Source organism: Ctenopharyngodon idella, chromosome 21 (assembly GCF_019924925.1).
Source record: "Ctenopharyngodon idella isolate HZGC_01 chromosome 21, HZGC01, whole genome shotgun sequence".
Taxonomy (NCBI): Eukaryota; Metazoa; Chordata; class Actinopteri; order Cypriniformes; family Xenocyprididae; genus Ctenopharyngodon; species Ctenopharyngodon idella.
The window spans coordinates 16,166,899-16,186,019 of NC_067240.1; the positions used below are offsets into that span (position 1 = coordinate 16,166,899).

A 19,121-nucleotide genomic window follows, 5' to 3' on the forward strand; every position below is an offset into this window, starting at 1 on the left:
CTAGCTGCTGCAACACTGAAATGTGCTATGAAATGCTACAGTGTTGATGCTAGTGGACATGACAGTGATTGTGAATTATATGCATAGTAAACAGTCTGCAATTCCCACTTCTGGGTGAACCACTAACAGAGGAGCAGCAATCGTGCCGTGTGTCGAGTTATTAATTTATATACCATCAGAGCCGTGTCAGCCTGCTGGGCTTCAGTAATTCTCTGCTCACGTTTTGCGCTTGTTAATCATCTGTGCCATCTTCTCATGACTTCAGATTACAGCACAGCTCGAACCAAGTTAATTGCTTTGATTGCCCGTGTGCTTACAGTAGCTTTTCTATTTGCTATCTGTCTCTAGAGACGTCAAAGAGACTTTGTTTTTGGCACCTTTATAAGAAATAATGAATTAATGAAATCCCTTCATAATCACCTCATCAGAAACTAATCAGAGAATCAGAAAGGCTAGATGAGGTAAAAGGGATTTTTATGAAGCAATGGCACAGATGAGCTGGAGTGAAAAACAATGTGAACAGTCAGAGCTCTGAGTGGCAGCTCTGACATTTGTTGAGGACAAACAAGTTTCCTGTCACAGATAAATACTGTAAGCAGCCTAGCGCCTTCTGTCTGGCCCACACAATCCTCATTACCAAAACACTCATGCCAAAAAACTTTTTTTAAATAAAAGGATTCTGAGATGGTTGACAAAAAAAAAAAAAAAAAAAAAAACAGAAAACCAGCACCTTTATGTAAAACCACAAGAGTATTAATAAGTTTAAACTATTACAGTCACAACTGCCCACCAACACAAAAACTTGTTCAACACTGCATAAAATCGTTTTCTTAATCAGTACTTTTGTCTTGTTTTCCAGTAAAAAAAATCTACACATTATTTGTCATAGAGAGAAAACATTGCCTTGAATCAGCACAACTTGTATGTGCAGCATGTTTACTGCAACCTGTTATTATTATAGTTATTTATTCTCTTATTGCCCTTATATTTATTAAAAAAATATTTTTTTAAATGATTTAAATGGCTGATCTAATAATAATATTAATAAGAAAAATAATAACAATAACAACTACAACTACAACAATAGTAAGTATTGTATAATAAAAATAATAATAGATATTATTATTACTATTATTATCATATTTATTTATACAGTTGTTTCTTGATCTAAATGGTTGATCTAATAATAATAATAATAATAATAATAATAATAATAATGATAATGATAACAATAATTTCATGATAATCGGAGCAATGGCCTAGGAGGAGTTAGAAAAAGTAGGTTTTTCAGAAAATTCAAAATGGCGGAAGAATTTTCATGATGGAAAATTACGTCTTAGGGTGCAATCAAATCGTCCTGAGCCAAGGAATCAGAGGGAATTTTTTTCTAGCCTTTACGGTTTAAAAGTTATTAGCATAAATGTGAGTGCAAATTTGGTCAGTTGGTGGCGCTAGAGCGATTGAGTTAGAAACTCCAAATTTGCTATGGTGACAGTTTGGGCTGACCTCTATCTGTGTGCCAAATTTCATAACTTTCCCGCAAGCGGTTCAACGGGCTGTCATAGACATCCAGAGCGGAAGAAGAAGAAGACGAAGAACGCCAACGGATACAATAGGTGCCTACTATTGTGTTATGTAAAAAAATAATTTGTTCTGCATATCACTTATCAGGACTGTTATCAGATTAATTATCATTAAAAATAGGAAGAATCCATAAAATATACTTTTGGAGGCCATTAAAGATTGGGCGTGTTTCCCTATCACTGTCTGAAGCCCTGATGATTCAATTCCATGTCTTCAATCTAAAACTTTCTAGCCATAAAATCCGACTGACCTCCCTCACATACTGAGCACAGATCAAAGATTTTCTAATGATTTCATAACGGCCTCATGCCTACCCAGAACTTCAGCGTTCCTCCTTCAGCTAAAAGGGGAGAGGTGAAGAAGTTTTCCACGGAAGTCCTCAGTTAGCATGGAGAAACACTGTCAAGCTGAGTGCTCTGACGCAGACAATCACATCTGTCATGGAACGCTCTCTGGCAGTGTAATCTAATTTGAGTGTGTTGCTTCCTTCCCTCAAGCCAAGGATATACATGTCCAACCAAAATGTCAAACACTAGCAGAGGAGCCAGCACACCCAGAGGCTCAAGGCAAATCTGCACATAATGAGGCTAGAGGACCCTATCAGGGGTGTCATCACTAGGCTAACCTATGGTTACATGTTCCTCATGACTAATACTAAAAAAAAAAAAAAAAAAAATGTGTGAACAAGCGTCAGTGCAGTCAAAGAGACCGGACAGAATCAAATAAGGTGCCTGGAGTAGAAAGGTCAGGGAATTTTGAGCCACAGGATGATTCCTACATCGAATGATTCCACAGAAACGTGACATTAACAGAGAAAGGTTTGCTACTACTGCAAAACAAAGACCTTGAGCAAAATTTGAGAGGCAGAGACAGAAATACAGTTGTTGTTGTTTTTTTTTTGTTTTTTTTGAGAAATATTTTTTTTTTATTCATAAAAATAAATGGGTAATCCATGCAGCTGTTAAAGTAGCATTTATAGAATAATATGAAGTTTAATGAAACACTATTGGAATATTCTGAAAAAGGAATATTTTAATTTTTCTTTACATTTTAATTCATCAAGTAGTGCATAGAGAATAAAAATAATTATTTTTTTAAATAATAATTCACCAGAGCCCATTTTAGACCAGAGGGGGGTCAGTTTGGATAATTACTGTTTGGATAATTACTAACAACTTTTTAAGTGATGTTTTAAATGTGTAGCTTAACAATGAGACATGCAGCCAAAAATGTATTATATTATATAGGGCTGCCCCCTAATAGTCGACTAACCATAGTCGTTTAGTCACAGAAAAAAAAAAAAAAACTCCATAGGAGGTGGCAAAGTCACGCAGTCCGTGACGGACAGATCGTTAACGGCGGGTCCATGTGGTAATTACAGTATGTCGGCCAGGAAATCCAAACGTTCGCCTATCATCCATCGACCTCAAATATGGCTTAAACATGTAAGTCGCAGCAACTTTACATGGCTGCTGACTCTAACATTAACCTAGATAAATGTGCGCTATTATATATCCAAGTGTTTGTGCGGAGTGTAGAAGGCAGCTAATTAAGTATTAAGCTAATTAAGCGCACTTTACTGCATTACATTGAGGCGCATTGAATGCACTTACATTTTTTTTAACTTAAAATACTTTTTTTTTTTTTTTTTTGTCATACAGATAAGAGTAATACATCATTTCGAACTGTAAAGGGTCTATGTTTATTCACACTCACAATAACAACAAAACGCTGTGCTTTTGTAAAATAAAGAAAACAAACAGGATGCGCGTTCTGCTGTCTCGGTCTCCCTGAACAGCAGCACGTTACATAAATGAACTGAAACTCAGCATATAAGCTACTTGCCTCAGACATGAGAAATATATCTATAGAAAGCTTGAAACGTCTACTTTTAAACTAACCAATTTGAATCTAAAACAAATATAAGCCTACTCTCTAATTATGTAATCCATATGAAAGGTGAATTTCACTCTATAGGCATGTTACTGCGGAGATGAGTCAGCATCATCAACTCAATCTTTGCAGCCGACACTGAATCAGAAAACACTAGTTTATTAATAAATTTTTTTTAAATAAACTTATATAAACTTGCAATTTTTTTCAGACACATCCATAATCATTACTTTTGCCACTGCCTTGCTGCAAGCTTTATGTGCGCTTAAGCGCGAGGCATATATTCCACCCCCCAGTACATTTAAGTAATTAAATTAATATAAACGTGCGATTAGTCGACTAATGGCTTAAATGAATGACTAGTCGACTAGAAAATTATATTATATTATAAATTTTAATATCATAAATAATTTACCATTAGTAGTAAATGTTATTATTGTAGTACACTGATCATGTACTGCAGTTATTATTGTGTCAAAAAGCTGAAATAAAAAGAAAGTTGTTCAGCATATAGTTTATCAGACACCATAAAATCTGCATCGGTCATAAAAATGTCAATATCTAATCTTTACCTTCACTTCAAATAAAATCTTCCTGTTCCTTTCTTAATATAACCTGAGAATCTTTTCAACATGATGTGCATTTCAGATGTAGTTTAGAGAGGGAGAGTGTAATGCAGCAGGCGATTAAAGAGATCATCTTTATTTTACAACCCATTTTCTCTATTTGTGGAGTATGGGCCAAATGAAAGTGGAAGAAGAAAACATTATGGCAATGATGATGACAATGGCTCTTTTTTTTCTCATTTCCACCTACCTTGGTGAGATATCACATCCTTGCTGCATAAAGGCTCCCAGGGAAAACCACAGGCTGTTAAAGATCCCAAACTCATTAGAGTGTTCAGGTTGCTTCTCCTGCTTCTCCTCTCGCTGATTTTGATTTTGACCGTGCTGATTTGGCGACTGGTTGTCCTCTGGTGACGGTGGTTGGTTCTGGTTTTGCTGCTCCGTTCCATCCTCTTCATCATCTGCATGCCACTCGTATGGACTGAAGCGACTCACCAAGAATAGCACCACACTCACGCCAATGTAAGCAAACACAATACACATCCAGATCTCGTATGCCAGTGGGTCCAGGAAGGAGAAGACACCTGGCTTGGACTTGGTGGGCTTCTTGATCATGATGGATATACCTAAGCTCATGAAGGGCTTGGAGAAATCGATGACCTCCTCTCTGACCAAAGTGATGGTAAGGGGTGCGACAGCTACGTCTGCTTTCTACAAGACAATGTGATTAGTATCATTAAGTATGGATAGAATGCCAATTGTGATTTAATATGTTGACATTCAAGCATAACATTCATATTTTCAATGAAATCAAACATTCAGAATGTGTTTCACAAAGCTTTGAGATTGAGACTCTGTAGGTTTTACAAATCAAGCGCAAACCAACAAAAGCTTTATCCACCATTTTAGAAGCAGCTGAACATATAAATAACTTCAAGTATTATGAATCACTACAGAGTCAGTTCTACTCAATGCTGCATCCTCAAGAGAATCCCTCATATACTATCAGTCTCTATGCTTCATAATAATATTACATTTTCTTCAAGCAGAAGATAAATCTAACGAACTATGCTTGACAACACTGAGCTGGAGTGTTCGCATTTAGCCCAATGAAGGCAGACTATATCTGACACTGCTTAGCATTCCAAAACCACTAATGCTGCAGCCTTAGGGTAAAAATGCTCTGAATAAGAAACTGACTGCCTACAAAAGCGAACCTCACATGCACCTAAGTTTTGCTATCATAAATTATATCTTGCTAATTTGCCTTCGTTAGCAGTTATAGGACTCTTTGTTATGTTGAAAAATAGCCAGAAAGTCAGACGTTGCACTAATATGCTCTGACAGTAGGGAAAAATTACTTCATAAGTGATGAGAGACAAAAACTTTTGTTCAACCTGAGGCATTGGGGTTCGGACACACTGTGTGCTGTTCTCTGTTCTGCAGCACTCTTTGCAAGCTTTGCTACTTATTTCGGAAAAGATTTCTTTCGCTGTTAAATATCTTACCTCCAAGGAACAGAGGTAATGCAGTTTTAAGCTAAAGTGACTCTTAGTGTATGCTAGAGTCACACAAATTTAATATGTAATGTCTAAAATAAAATAAATAAAATAAAATAAATAAAAAGACAAACCTAAAAGGTTAAAATAATTAAATGAATCCTCACCACACAGAAATAAGAATCATAGATAACAGCCACTTACGCCATACACTAATTCTCCAACCATCCCATTCCACATCATTGTCTCTGCGTCTCTGGCTCCATACTTTCCGTCCCCCACGAGTTCTAGTCTGTAGGAATAGCCCACATGCTTGGCAATCTCTGCAGCCAGCTCCACGCAATAACCCTCATATTTGTCATTTCCCACAAACTGCTCATGGTTCTTCTTCAGCATCACATATGGAGATTCCTAAGGATTAAGAACATAGTACAGGTTAATTTTGCATTTCCCTTTTTGTGTGGTAGCATGGGCCAGATCAGTCTAGTTGTTTGGTTACTGCATGATTCAGAGTAGTTGAAGAAGCTTGAAAGGAAATCTTGCATCAGCTACATCAAATGTTTTCTGCATTTCCAGCATATTTCTAGGCTTATAAATTATTGAAGAGTTGCATTTCATCTCAATCATATAGAATGCACAGAACAACATCAACAGAAAAAAACTACTAAAAACAAGATATACATGTACATACATATACATACAAGTATATATATATATGATATGTGTGTATGAGGAAACATAGCTGTACATGTGTATGTTCACATGAAGATACACTATGAACAACATGGGTATAATATTACAGTCCTATAGTCTACTATAAAAAAAAAACAAATCAATACTACAGCTGCCTATCCACAGTCAAAGAAGAACCCTTAAGGGAATGAGGGTATTTCTTTTTGGAGTTCCAATGAAATAAGATTAATAGCCACTCAAAACTCTGAGTCAAACTGTGCCCGTAATGAGCAGAACAGTAAACCCAGCATGGTTCAAAAGATTCACACTACCTCTCACCTTCCTGAGAGGATGGTGATTCACCCCAGAGGCAGAGAACAAACTCTTCTGAGTGGGGGATCATGGGGTGACAATTTTTGTAGAATTTGCATCATTTTTTTTTTTTTAGCATGAAACAAATTATAACCTACCAGGAACACAAAAATATCAAAATGTACACTGTGACAGTAATATTTTTAAGGTTTTTTTATGTCTTCGTTGTATGCTGATGCTCTAACTAGTTTGTGGTTACAGAGTAAAATGGGAGCGAATGGACCTGAAGGAGAGCATTCCAGCACCTACATATTTTCAATATAACTGAAACCCATTTCCATCTTATAGTAAAAAGGGTAACTGAAACCATGGTTATTATAGTTAACTGAATCTAAAACTAAAACCATAAAAGTAATTTTTGTTGCTAGAAATAAAATAAAATGTTAACTGAAATAAAATAATAATAATAAAAAAAAAAGTATTTTATTACAGATAGTTTCCAAGGCAGTATTTCTCATTTTCATTTAGTTTAACTTGATGTACTGAAATAACTAAAACTAAAACTGACATAAAAATTAATAAAAACTATATACTACAAAAAAAAAAAACATACTATATTTCACAAATTTGACTTAAATATTCTACAATGTGGTTTTACGGTAACACTTTACAATAAGGTTCATTAGTTAACATTAGTTAACTACATTAGTTAACATGAACTAATAATGAACTGCACTTATACAGCATTTATTAATCTTTGTGAATGTTAATTTCAACATTTACTAATACATTATTAAAATCTTGTTAACATTAGTTAATGCATTGTGAACTAACATGAACAAACAATGAACAACTGTATTTTCAAGAACTAACGTTAACGAAGATTAGTAAATACAGTAACAAATGTATTGCTCATGGTTAGTTCATGTTAGTTAATACATTAACTAATGTTTAACTAATGAACCTTATTGTGAAGTGTTACCGATTTTACTTTTATTTTAAACTCACAATTTTTACTTTGAGGAAGCAAGCTTCCATATAAAATGCACAGCTATAAGCCATTTGTAGTGGTAACCATTCATAGCCTGACACAGCTATATATGCTCAACCAGTGGAATGAATTTGGGTTGAGATTATCTCTTTGGAGTGAAAATAGTGGGGGAAAAAAATTGCACACTTCAGCTTAATGTCACTCACCTCAGGATCATTTTCTGCACACAAACACAAATCGAACACATGCACACCATTTCATTTTGATGACGACTTGTAATTCACACTCATGTGACACATTGCCAGATCAGAAGAACAGAAATCTTCTGAGAAAACAACTCTAGTAGTATTGAAAAACTCACCAGGATGGTGGTGACTATGTAGGTCCTGTTTTGCAGTCCGTACGTCTCATTGAGTATGTTGCTGTAAGTAGCTGTGTTCACATATTTCTCATGTTGGTTCCAGTAGCCCACCTGCAGGCAGAAGGGAGGAATATCACAGCAGCGCACAGGAATTTCAGAGACACTATTTTTAGAATGTTAAATATTCATATTGACAGCTTAAGAGGAGCTGTAATCACTTGAAATGCATACACGGCTCTTTAAGCCTTCCTGTGACTAACACTTCATTCGCTTTCATCACAGTCAATGCTAAAGTCTCAGGTGCAACCTCAGGTTAATCATCACGAATCAAATTTATGTCAGGAGAATGTCAAGCACTGATGTGTTTTCAAATTTTGAGTTAGATGTCAGAATGTCCGATTATTGTGATGCATTGGTAAGTGTGAACTCCATTTGTGTGTAGGCAAGGGGAAAAAAAAGAAAGAAAAAAAAGAGTCGATTTACTTTCTTGGGTCCATTTGGGCCAAGATCCATCACGCTGACAGTGAAGTTGGTTCGATGTCCTTTGTCATTAAACTGAACATGTCCTGTAAGTCCTTCAAACTGCACCTACAGAGAGAATCACACATAATCGGACTGTTCATAATTTCATTTTAGCACACACAGAACTTCACTACACATGTTGAATCAGATTTACATTTTTGTATAGGAAGCCAAATGACACATGTTAGGGCTGCATGATTAATCAATATATAACTGAAATCGTCGTATGTCTTAGTGCGAGATTGCAAAGGCTGTGATTTAATTAAATAAGTATATGCACTGCGTGTTTCAGAGTGAAGCACAGCACCGTGTTCATATATACACAGTAAATGCTGCTCCACACAAACTCATATGTGACCCTGGACCACAAAACCAGTCTTAAGTCGCATGGGTATATTTGTAGCAATAGCCAACAATGCATCGATTTTTCTTTTATGCCAAAAATCATTAGGATATTAAGTAAAGATCATGTTCCATGAAGATATTTTGTAAATTTCCTACCGTAAATATATAAAAAATTAATTTTTGTGAGTGGATATGCATTGCTAAGGACTTCATTTGGACAATATTAAAGGCGATTTTCTCAATATTTTGATTTTTTTGCACCCTCAAATTCCAGATTTTCAAATAGTCGTATCTCGGCCAAATATTGTCCTATCCTAACAAACCATACATCAATGAAAAGCTTATTTAATAATAAGCTCAATTTCATAAAAATGACCCTTATGACTGGTTTTGTGGTCCAGGGTCACATATTTGCATGTGCTCAGTTATAACGTTTTGACATGTGCTCAGTTATAACGTGCATTTGGGAACGCAACATGCACCAACCATCTTCCCAAACTTATAATGAGAAGTTCTTATAAAACGGCTGTTGTCAACAAAACAGAAGCTTTAAGGTCTTCCTGCACCAAAATAAAAGCTTGAAAAAGAAATTAAGACATCCATAAATATTAGTATTGTAATTTTACAGTTGTATGGTAAAATAATAAAATTATTATTATTATTGAATGTTAATTCCTAGATACTCGATTGTTAGTTTTGCAGTGAAATATAGTAATAGTAATATTTCTTATTTTAATAATAATAAAAAATTATATTTTTATTTTATAGTTATGTTGATAAATAATCACAAGCACAGCAAACCTGGAGCTTAAAAAAAAAAAAAAAAAAAAAAAGGGATTTTTTTCCCCAAAATTGGGCAGTTTCCCCAAACCAAGTTCTGGGTGATCGTATTGGCTCTGCCCCAGACCCTAAAAAAATGTTTTGGTCTTGAACTAGAAACCCAAAAAGAAAAGAGATGCCGATAAGGAGTTTGTCTAAAATGATTGTATTTACAAACAATATATATTTGAATGATTGCTAAGAATTTCATCAGATAACGGATAAAACAAAAGCAGTTTGTGATTGCATAAACACGCTGAATCTAATTACTTTGGATGTTAAGATGACCCTGATGCACTGTATTTGTTTGTGGGTAGGTTATATTGAAACATAGTGTTTTATTTCATCTTTTGGCTCTTAAGTCGGTAGAAATACAAGACCAGTTCTGAGGTTTGCTGGTCCCCTGACTAGCATTCTTTTGTTTACCTGTTGTAAGGCTCTCTGAATGTCGATGCCCTGGCCCCAGGGTGCAGGAGGGTTGGCCAGACACTCTCCTGCATTCCCTCTGCGAGAGATATCAATGCGCTGCTTTCTCAGGTTCTGGAAAGCAGTGGCCATGACAGTCACCCCATCATACGTGAGCGCTCCAGTGTACTGAGACGTTCCACAGACACGGTTTCAAATGAAAATTTAGGGGAAAAAAGATAAAGGAATTTATTCACAACATTTGGATTTCACAGTAAGTATCTTGTCCTGCTGAAAAGACCAGCATATGTTGGTATGTTTCTTTAGTAGCAAGTAGTAAGATTTTCTTGATCATCCATCTTTACCTCTAAAACGCATTAACCAGGCTGGATCAAAATGAAAATTCAAGGTCTTTTCAGCAGGATACACACCTTTTTAAGTCCATCATGAGAACATTTAAAATATTTTCATGACTCATATTAAGACCTTGCTTTACCTTGAGCCTCCTTTTGGGACTTTTCAAGTCTTTACTGTCAAACTCCAGCCAGTCCTGTATTGTCCTGCTGACATTAGGATTTGTGTAGTTCATGAGCTGGAAGCCTGTCACATTGGCACCTCCCTTCCTGAATTCTGTGAGATTAAGATCCAGAAATCCCTGAAGGCAAACACATCAAAATCTCCATTTATTCATACATTTAACATCCATTTATTCACATGTCTATCATCGATCCTTCTTTGATACACAGTCCAACGTGTAACAGAGAAAATTTCAGGACTTTGTGTACTCTAATGAAAAAAGAATAAGCAAATGCAATAATTTTATTCTCAGAAATGTATTAAGAAATGGTTTCAGGGTATTATGACTATAAAGTGAGTTAGAATCTTTTACACTATCTATTGCAGCAATAAGTAAGATTTAACAGAAAATAGTATTCATTTCTGTGTCAAATAGAGCTATAAAACACAATATGAACCCATAATTAAAGTCAGAACACTTTTTAGACATAATTACATCCTCTTAGATTAAATCCTAGAAAAATACCAGGGCTTTATGGCACGGTTATGGTTAGAGTTATCAGTATAATGTGATATGGTTACAAGAGAATCAGTGTTAGAGCTAATGATACAGTGACTGACATGTATAGACATACATAGATATGCATGCTGGTTAAATATTATATTTTCTGTGTGATAACAGCTAATTGTATATGTGTTTGTGTGTATTTTAGCTCATTTAAGTGACCCATGCAGCGATGAACCCCAGGGGACTCTATCATGCAAAGTGTTGCATCCTTGCTGCTTTTATCATAATTGGTTATGGGATGACATCTTTTTTCATCATTGCTGAATTATGCACTTGGCAAAAGTGTGTTGCAGTTTGGAGGATTTTCTTTTCTTCCCCTCACAGAACCCAATTATAAATTTACAATGCTTCCTGTGAAGTCACAGTTCATGAGTGCTGTATTACAGTTTCTTCAGTCGGCCAGTTATGTCTTCTGAGCAACTAAGTAATTATTGTTACTTCAGTGAACTGCTTACTGCATTGGCAGCCCTAAAATATTTAAACCATCCTGAAAATCTAAAACTGAAACTAGAACAAAAAAAAAAAAAAAATATATATATATATATATTAATAAACAATTCTAAACGACCATAATCCTGAGAGGCAAATGATATATAACCATAGAGTCAAAAAAATCAAAATGTAATAAAGAATTGTAAAATAAATTAGTGCTGTATTACTGTTTCTTCTCGGCCAATTATGCTTTGTGAGAAACTATTATTTTATATTAAAACAGAATATAAATATTAATTATATTAAAATAGAAACTGAACTACACTACTGGACAAAAGTTTGGAAACATTAGTATTTTTAATGTTTTAGAAAGAAGTTGCTTTTCCTCATCAAGCCTGCATTTATTTGATCAAAAATACAGAACAAACAGTAATAATGTGAAATATTACAATTTAAAATAATGGTTTTCTATTTTAATATACTTTAAAATATAATTTATTTCTGTGATGCAAAGCTATATTAAAATAGAAAACCATTATTTTAAATTGTAATAATATTTCACAATATTTCTGTTTTTTCTGTATTTTTGATCAAATAAATTAAGCCTTGAAGAGCTGAAAAGACTTCTTTCTAAAACATTAAAAATACTAATGTTTCCAAACTTTTGACCGGTAGAGTAAATGTCCTGAAAAAATGAGGCTAGGAATAAAAAAAATAAAGATAATTAAAATAAAAGATAATGAAATTAAAATAAAATACAATACATCTTAAATAGCCTCAAGGCTCATAGTTCATTTACGCAGACCAAAGAGGGCTGTAAGATGCAGGATGCTTCACTTACCAGGTTTGCTAGTATGTAGTGGTAGTTCTTCAAGTTCTTTTTTTGCGCTGCGATCTGAAAGACAAATGCAACATACATGAGAGCATAAAAGCGCAACTCTCTCTCACCATCAGTAATGGCAGGCCTCTTTCATTCAGCGCCAATTAAAGTATAATTTTTAGCCTGGCTCTCTAAATAGCAATGAATAGGTCCTATCATTCAGGACTTAATTGCACACCCTCCCAAGCTCACTGAGTGTGGAATATCTGTGATCAGAAGGAGCAGTCGGAACTACACAAGATGGAAGGGAGGAAAGAAAGATTTGGCATCTGTCACCATAGGAAGTCCAATTATAGGACTTAATGACTACATGTGCATGAAGACCGCAGGAACACCTGTGAACAGCAGCGGCCCTCTGGAAGCACACCGTCAGGGTTAATTGTATCGGATGCTGATTTCTGATCACTTGGTTTGGCAGTGGTTTCTTTGAGATCTTGTCAGTGTGGATAGTGAGTAGTGAGGAGAGTAATTGCCTTGGTGTGTCTGAAGGAGGAATTCATTGTTTCTCAAATCATTTTCTCGCTTTTCTGGGAAAGACATGAAGTTTAAAGTTTACAGAAAAATCATCTGCTGTCTAAGAAGACATGTAATGTTCCATTATGAACTCAACATAAAATTTTAGACTGTGTAAAAAGGAATTGAGATGTCCCGGAGTAACTTCTTTTGCCAGTAAAGTCCAGAGAATACACTGTACATTTTGAAAGATGAAAACAGGACTTTTGACAATACTTGGAATCCCTCCAGAAACTTCCTAAGAAATGAAATAGAGATAGGGCAGATGCGATATGAGTGTTGTAAGCCTTTGTACGTGTGTTAAGGCTATAGCTTTTTTTAAAATATTAAAAATAATTCTGTATCCTGCTACTTCACTAAATGTTAAGTCCAGATGAAACTCCACAGATTGCAAAGTTTCTACCCTTTTTGACGAATTAATTTCACATTCACTTTGCCGGTCGATTGTGATTACTAGACACTATTATTTTAATGATCTTTCAGAAATCATTCTAATATGCTGATTTGCTGCTCAAGAAACATGTATTATTATTATTATTATTATTATTATTATCAATGCTGAAAACTTTTTTTCTAAAGGATCATGTTACACTAAAGACTAGAGTAATGATGCTGAGAATTCAGCTTTGCCATCACATGAAATACACTACATTTTAAAATATATTCAAATAGAAAACAGTTATTTTAATTTGTAATAATATTTCACAATTTTACTGTTTTTACTATATTTTTAGTGAAACATATTATAATTACAATCAGATAATTTGATTATGTATATAAATCAATACAATAATCATTTTTATTTAATTCAATTTATATACTTTTTTTTATTTCAATGACTTTTTAGGCTTAAAAATCATAATTTAATGACTTTTGGAATCCTGAACTTAGTATTCTTAGCTTTTCTTTTTTTAAAACACATTTTTCAATCCATTCTACTGAATTCCCACTGAATTACACAGATTTTTCCTCAAAATCAATGCAGAAAATGTGATAATTCTGTCTGGGTCAACCACCTGGTTATAGGTTCACTATAAAATACATGCACTAGATACAAAAATGAAACACGTTCCTAATCATAGTTCAACCCTAAGAAATGTATGAAGCATTCACCAAGTTTAAGATGGAATTGAGTCTCTCCAGCTCACAGTCCAGAATGATCTTGTACTCCTTCTTATTTTCCAGATCTTGGATGGTTTTCAAGAATGCCGCCTCCGTCAGGGTGTCAAAGTTTATGGATGTCACCTGCCAGGTCTTCTCTGCGGCAGTGTCCAAAATCTTCTGCAGCACCGTCAGACCTTCAAAAACAAAACAAAAAAACAAACAAACAAAAAAAAGACCAAATAAGAAGACTCATATGGCTATAATTGAATATTTATAACTGGCAGCTGCCTGCATGGATACACATGTGTTTCAGCACAATATGTTAAAGCATCTGTACCTCTTCAAAATATCAGTATTTTAAGACAGTGATGCAGCTCTATGAATATCATTTTAGTGAGGTACTGTAACATTCTGGGAAGTAAAGTCTTGATTTGGAAAAAACCCACATGCTCTGTTGAGTCACGTACTCCTGAGGAGAAGCTCTGTCTCTACATTCAGCAGGGGGTCTCTGCTGTTCTGCTCCAGCTCTGATCAACATCTGCTTTCATATCACTTAGAATCTCCTACTTAGAATTATGGACAGCTAAACACTGAACTTCAAATGTTCCTGTTTTCTTCTGCTTAGGGAAAATTCTGGGTGTTTTTGTAAGGAGGAGGACCAGTAGAGACGTGTTTGAAGTTGTTTAGTCTGGACACATTTAAAAAAAAACATTGAGTGATCATGGTCAAATTAAGTATTTATATATAGGAAACGTTCATTTTTTCACTAAACAGTGCTCTTCTATTACTTCCAGCTTGCTTATGCCTGATTCTCAGCATCACATCCTCTTATATCCTCGGATGTTTTTCCTCCGGTGCTTATTTTCAAAGAAAACAGAACCTCATGTTGAGGAACTGCCTATTGTAATCCGGTAGATCAAAAGCCACTACCACCAATTGTATGAATTGGATAGCTGTGCTTTTCTTAGAGGAAATTAAACAATTTGATATTAATGGACATTACTCTGCTGAGAGCCAACTTCTGGAGGTCTTGCTGTGAAATTTCATTAGAATCAAACAACCAATTTTATTGGATGTCTCTCGTCCTGCAGATTGTTCATAAACATGCACCATTTCAGATCATTTGACTTTTTTATTCAAGCAGTTTATCAAGTTACTGCTTCACTGCGTGTACTGTAGTTTAGTCATGTGATAGTTTCTCTCCATATGCAAGAAGCTAATAAAAGAATGAACGACTGATTGCTCTTAAAAAGCAACTGTTTGAATCTGACAGCTTGTTTCCTGTGCACCAGACACATTGATAGTTGTTTTAATGAAAGATGATTGCTACTCAGTATCATTTGCATTCTTAAAGGGTTAGTTCACCCAAAAATGAAAATAATGTCATTAATTACTCACCCTCATGTCGTTCCACACCCGTAAGACCTTCGTTAATCTTCGGAACACAAATTAAGATATTTTTGATTAAATCCGATGGCTCAATGAGGCCTCCATAGTCAGCAATGACATTTCCTCTCTCAAGATCCATTAATGTACTAAAAACATATTTAAATCAGTTCATGTGAGTACAGTGGTTCAATATTAATATTATAAAGCGACGAGAATATTTTTGGTGCGCCAAAAAAAACAAAATAACGACTTATATAGTGATGGCCGATTTCAAAACACTGCTTCCCGAAGCTTTGGAGAGTTATGAATCAGCGTATCGAACGGCATGAGGGTGAGTAATAAATGACGTTATTTTCATTTTTGGGTGAACTAACCCTTTAAGGTGAGTGCTTTCCTAGCCTCCTCAGATTTATTGATTTTAACAATGAATTGAACAGAATTAAGCAAATTCCTCCATTTAATTAGACTGTTACCTATGGGTCAATGACAAATAAGAGTTTCCAAGATAAAGTAATGGACAAAATATTTAATATGTGTGTGCCAAGCTTTCAGAAATGTTTTTACATTCATAGTTTTATATAGTTTAAAACATTTATACTATTTTCAACAAAAAGTTTCAATTTAAACTTTTATGACGTAACCATCATGTAAAAAGCAAATAATACTTGACTAATGATTACTTGAAAAACATTATTTTAATAAATAAAAAGTTTAAATATTTTAAAATAATTAGCACCATATGGCTTGATTTGGCAGACAGAAGTTTTTTCAAATATTTATAATATTCAAAAAGAAAAAATTAGTTTTTAAATGGGTATTTTTAAATTCCTCACAAAATGTCAGTTTCTTCAAAATGAATACTTTTATATATTTTATTGTCCAGTGTTTTTAAAGGGTTAGTTCACCCAAAAATGAAATTTCTGTCATTAATTACTCACCCTCATGTCGTTCCAAACCTGTAAGACCTTCGTTCATCTTCGGAACACAAATTAAGATATTTTTGATAAAATCCGATGGCTCAGTAAGACCCCTATTGCCAGCAAGTTCATTTTCTTTTTTCAATGCCCAGAAAGGTACTAAAAACATCTGACTACAGTGGTTCAACCTTAATATTATAAAGCGAGGAGAATACTTTTTGTGCGCCAAAAAAACCCCCCAAAATAACAACTTTATTTCAACAATATCTAGTGATGGCTGATTTCAAAACACTGCTTCATGAAGCTTCAAAGATTTACAAATCTTTTGTTTCGAATCAATGGTTCGGAGCGCCAAAGTCATGTGATTTCAGTAAACGAGGCTTCGTTACCTCATAAGTGTTTCAAAATTTCAATGGTTCACGTGACTTTGGCAGTTTGATACGCGCTCCGAACCTACTGATTCGAAATAAAAGATTTGTAAAGCTTCGAAGCTTCATGAAGCAGTGTTTTGAAATCGGCCATCACTAGATGTTGATTAAAGTCATTATTTAGTTTTTTTTAGTGCACAAAAAGTATTCTTGTCACTTCATAACATTAAGGTTGAACCACTGTAGTCACATGAACTGTTTTAAATATGTTTTTAGTAGCTTTCTGAGCACTGAAAAAGGAAATTAACTTGCTGGCAATGGAGGCCTCACTGAGCCATCAGATTTTATCAAAAATACCTTAATTTGTGTTCCGAAGATGAACGAAGGTCTTACGGGTGTGGAACGACATAAGGGTGAGTAATTCATGACAGAATTTTCATTTTTGGGTGAACTAACCCTTTAAATGTACCCCCACCAATAACAACAAATAGAAAATAAAATGCCACAACAGTGTTAAATCTAAATATTTCAGCATTTAAAAGTCATCAGTAACACATAATATGCTGATTAAAAGTGCTATACTGTGTTTAAAAAGAGATCTGGGAGGTCATGCAGCACTTACTAACTTCAAAAGACAATCTCAGGCAGTCATGCTGACTGAGTCAGGCTTTACCTAGAGGAACAGGATCAAAGCCTGTGCAGTTTTTAAAAAACAAATTATGATGCTTTAATACAGCGATCAGCATTGGCTTGTGCTCGGTTACGATAAGCTTACTGGTCAATATGAAGGACGGAATCTGCAGGCAGCAGAACTTCAACTTCAAAGGCATCAAATCTCCAGTTCAACCAAAGGCAACTGCCTTCAAAGCAAAATCTAGATCAATGCAGACACCTATAATCACACATCAGTGTTTGGGAGCAGCACAAATGTAAAACAAAACAAACGACCAACCTCCTAATAAAGCCTGACTATGCATTGAGTAGAGAATTAGGCCATGCAAAAGTTCAGCAAGTGAGATGTTTTACTGAAAACTAGCTGGCACATTTAAATGGGTCAGGAAAGCAACATAAACTCAAAGAAATTAATCCAAGACAACGTTAATAAGCCAATTTATGTATTTAAATGAATTTGCATTTATTGTGAATGCTCAGTTGCACTTTCAGTCATGGTTTTGGCTCATAATTGGTGCTGTCATCACAGTTGCTCGTACATTACGGCTCAGTCTCCTACAAGGAAGCTTGGTGTTAGAAAAACATGATTCGTTTTGCTTTACTGTCAAAATATGTATGAAAATTTGTCCATTTTTGTTAACACCATGTCGTTTGAGCAGCTCTTGCATGATTTTTTTTTTAAAAATTTTAAATGAGGCAACAAAAAAATGCTTTTGGCGCTGAATCAACTATATCTAGAGATGAGCAGATAGAAACATTATAAATATAGACACTGATCTTGGCCCACTGCATTCCATTAGCATAATATGTTAACAATGCATATCATTAACTAAAAACAAGACTACAATCTGGACTGTGGCGAACGTAGAAAAAGACTCTTGGGTTCAGTTGTCCACATAAAAGTAATGCTCTCTGCGGAATATTCATTGAAACTTTTGTCATTAGGATGAAATTTTTGCATAACTTATATAATACCCACACTCTTCACTTCACTGCTGTCAATAATAGTCCAAAGAAATCTTTCATTTCACACCTCTCTGTAAAATAACAGATTAAAAAGAGATTTGCTAATTATAGAATGAATACTTGGATTATTATGCAACATAAGCCAGAATTAGGTTTGTCACTGAAAAAGCGGTGAGACAGCCATTGCATTCACTGGCATTCATTAAAAGACTGTATCGGATTGCCTTTTGAAACGCCTCTACAGCCTTGGCCACACCAACTCTCTACCCTCTCCTGACGCCTGAATCTCGGCAGCTATGAAACTGTCTCGTGCCACAGAGCAAACCAGCTTTATCTCCCACCGAGCAGCACTAACCCGCAGATAAGACGGAGGGAAAAACGGACGGTGCGTTCTGTCTGTCTCCCGTTAGTGTCGCCTAGCACGACTGTGCCGTTGATGATAAGGCAGAAAAAGAGAAGGAGATAGGTTTAGGGATTGTCTTGGAAGAGCAGAACTGGCTTGATATCACCTGCTCTCCCTGTGCTTCTTCAAATATCTCACGCACAGGAACAAATTGAATTTCTCTCCATCTCCTTTTGAGTCCAAAGCAGTGTTTTCCTTGCCTCCTTCAACAAAGCCGGCTGTGTGTTTACAGGCCCTAACTCTATTATCTGGGTCTTTGAGGAGATAGCGCACATGCGCCGGGCTCATCATGCTTCAGCTTGGTAAACATCTGTGTGAGTTGGCAAGGGCAGATCTGGGGGGTTGTGATCACTAAACTGCTGCAAGCTCCACAGATGATGCTCGTCCCATCTGCAACGGCTTTGAGATGTCATCTCTGAGCACC

General features: G+C 35.3%; 1 protein-coding gene across 5 annotated transcripts in view; it reads right to left on the bottom strand.

Moving 5' to 3' along the window:
• The window catches only part of gria1b (glutamate receptor, ionotropic, AMPA 1b), a 58,460-nt gene that overhangs the window by 23,029 nt on the left and 16,310 nt on the right, over positions 1-19,121 (bottom strand). For all 5 annotated transcript variants that reach the window (XR_007927228.1, XM_051877978.1, XM_051877977.1 and 2 more), the window contains exons 4-11: positions 13,992-14,176; positions 12,327-12,380; positions 10,466-10,624; positions 9,991-10,158; positions 8,362-8,466; positions 7,879-7,989; positions 5,747-5,953; positions 4,294-4,754 (exon numbers count right to left, since the gene is read on the bottom strand). Coding sequence is in view for 4 of the 5 variants with exons in the window: in XM_051877978.1 (XP_051733938.1) it covers positions 4,294-4,754; positions 5,747-5,953; positions 7,879-7,989; positions 8,362-8,466; positions 9,991-10,158; positions 10,466-10,624; positions 12,327-12,380; positions 13,992-14,176 (1,450 nt within the window). In the remaining variant the exon portion in view is untranslated. The remainder of the gene's footprint in view (positions 1-4,293; positions 4,755-5,746; positions 5,954-7,878; positions 7,990-8,361; positions 8,467-9,990; positions 10,159-10,465; positions 10,625-12,326; positions 12,381-13,991; positions 14,177-19,121) is intronic.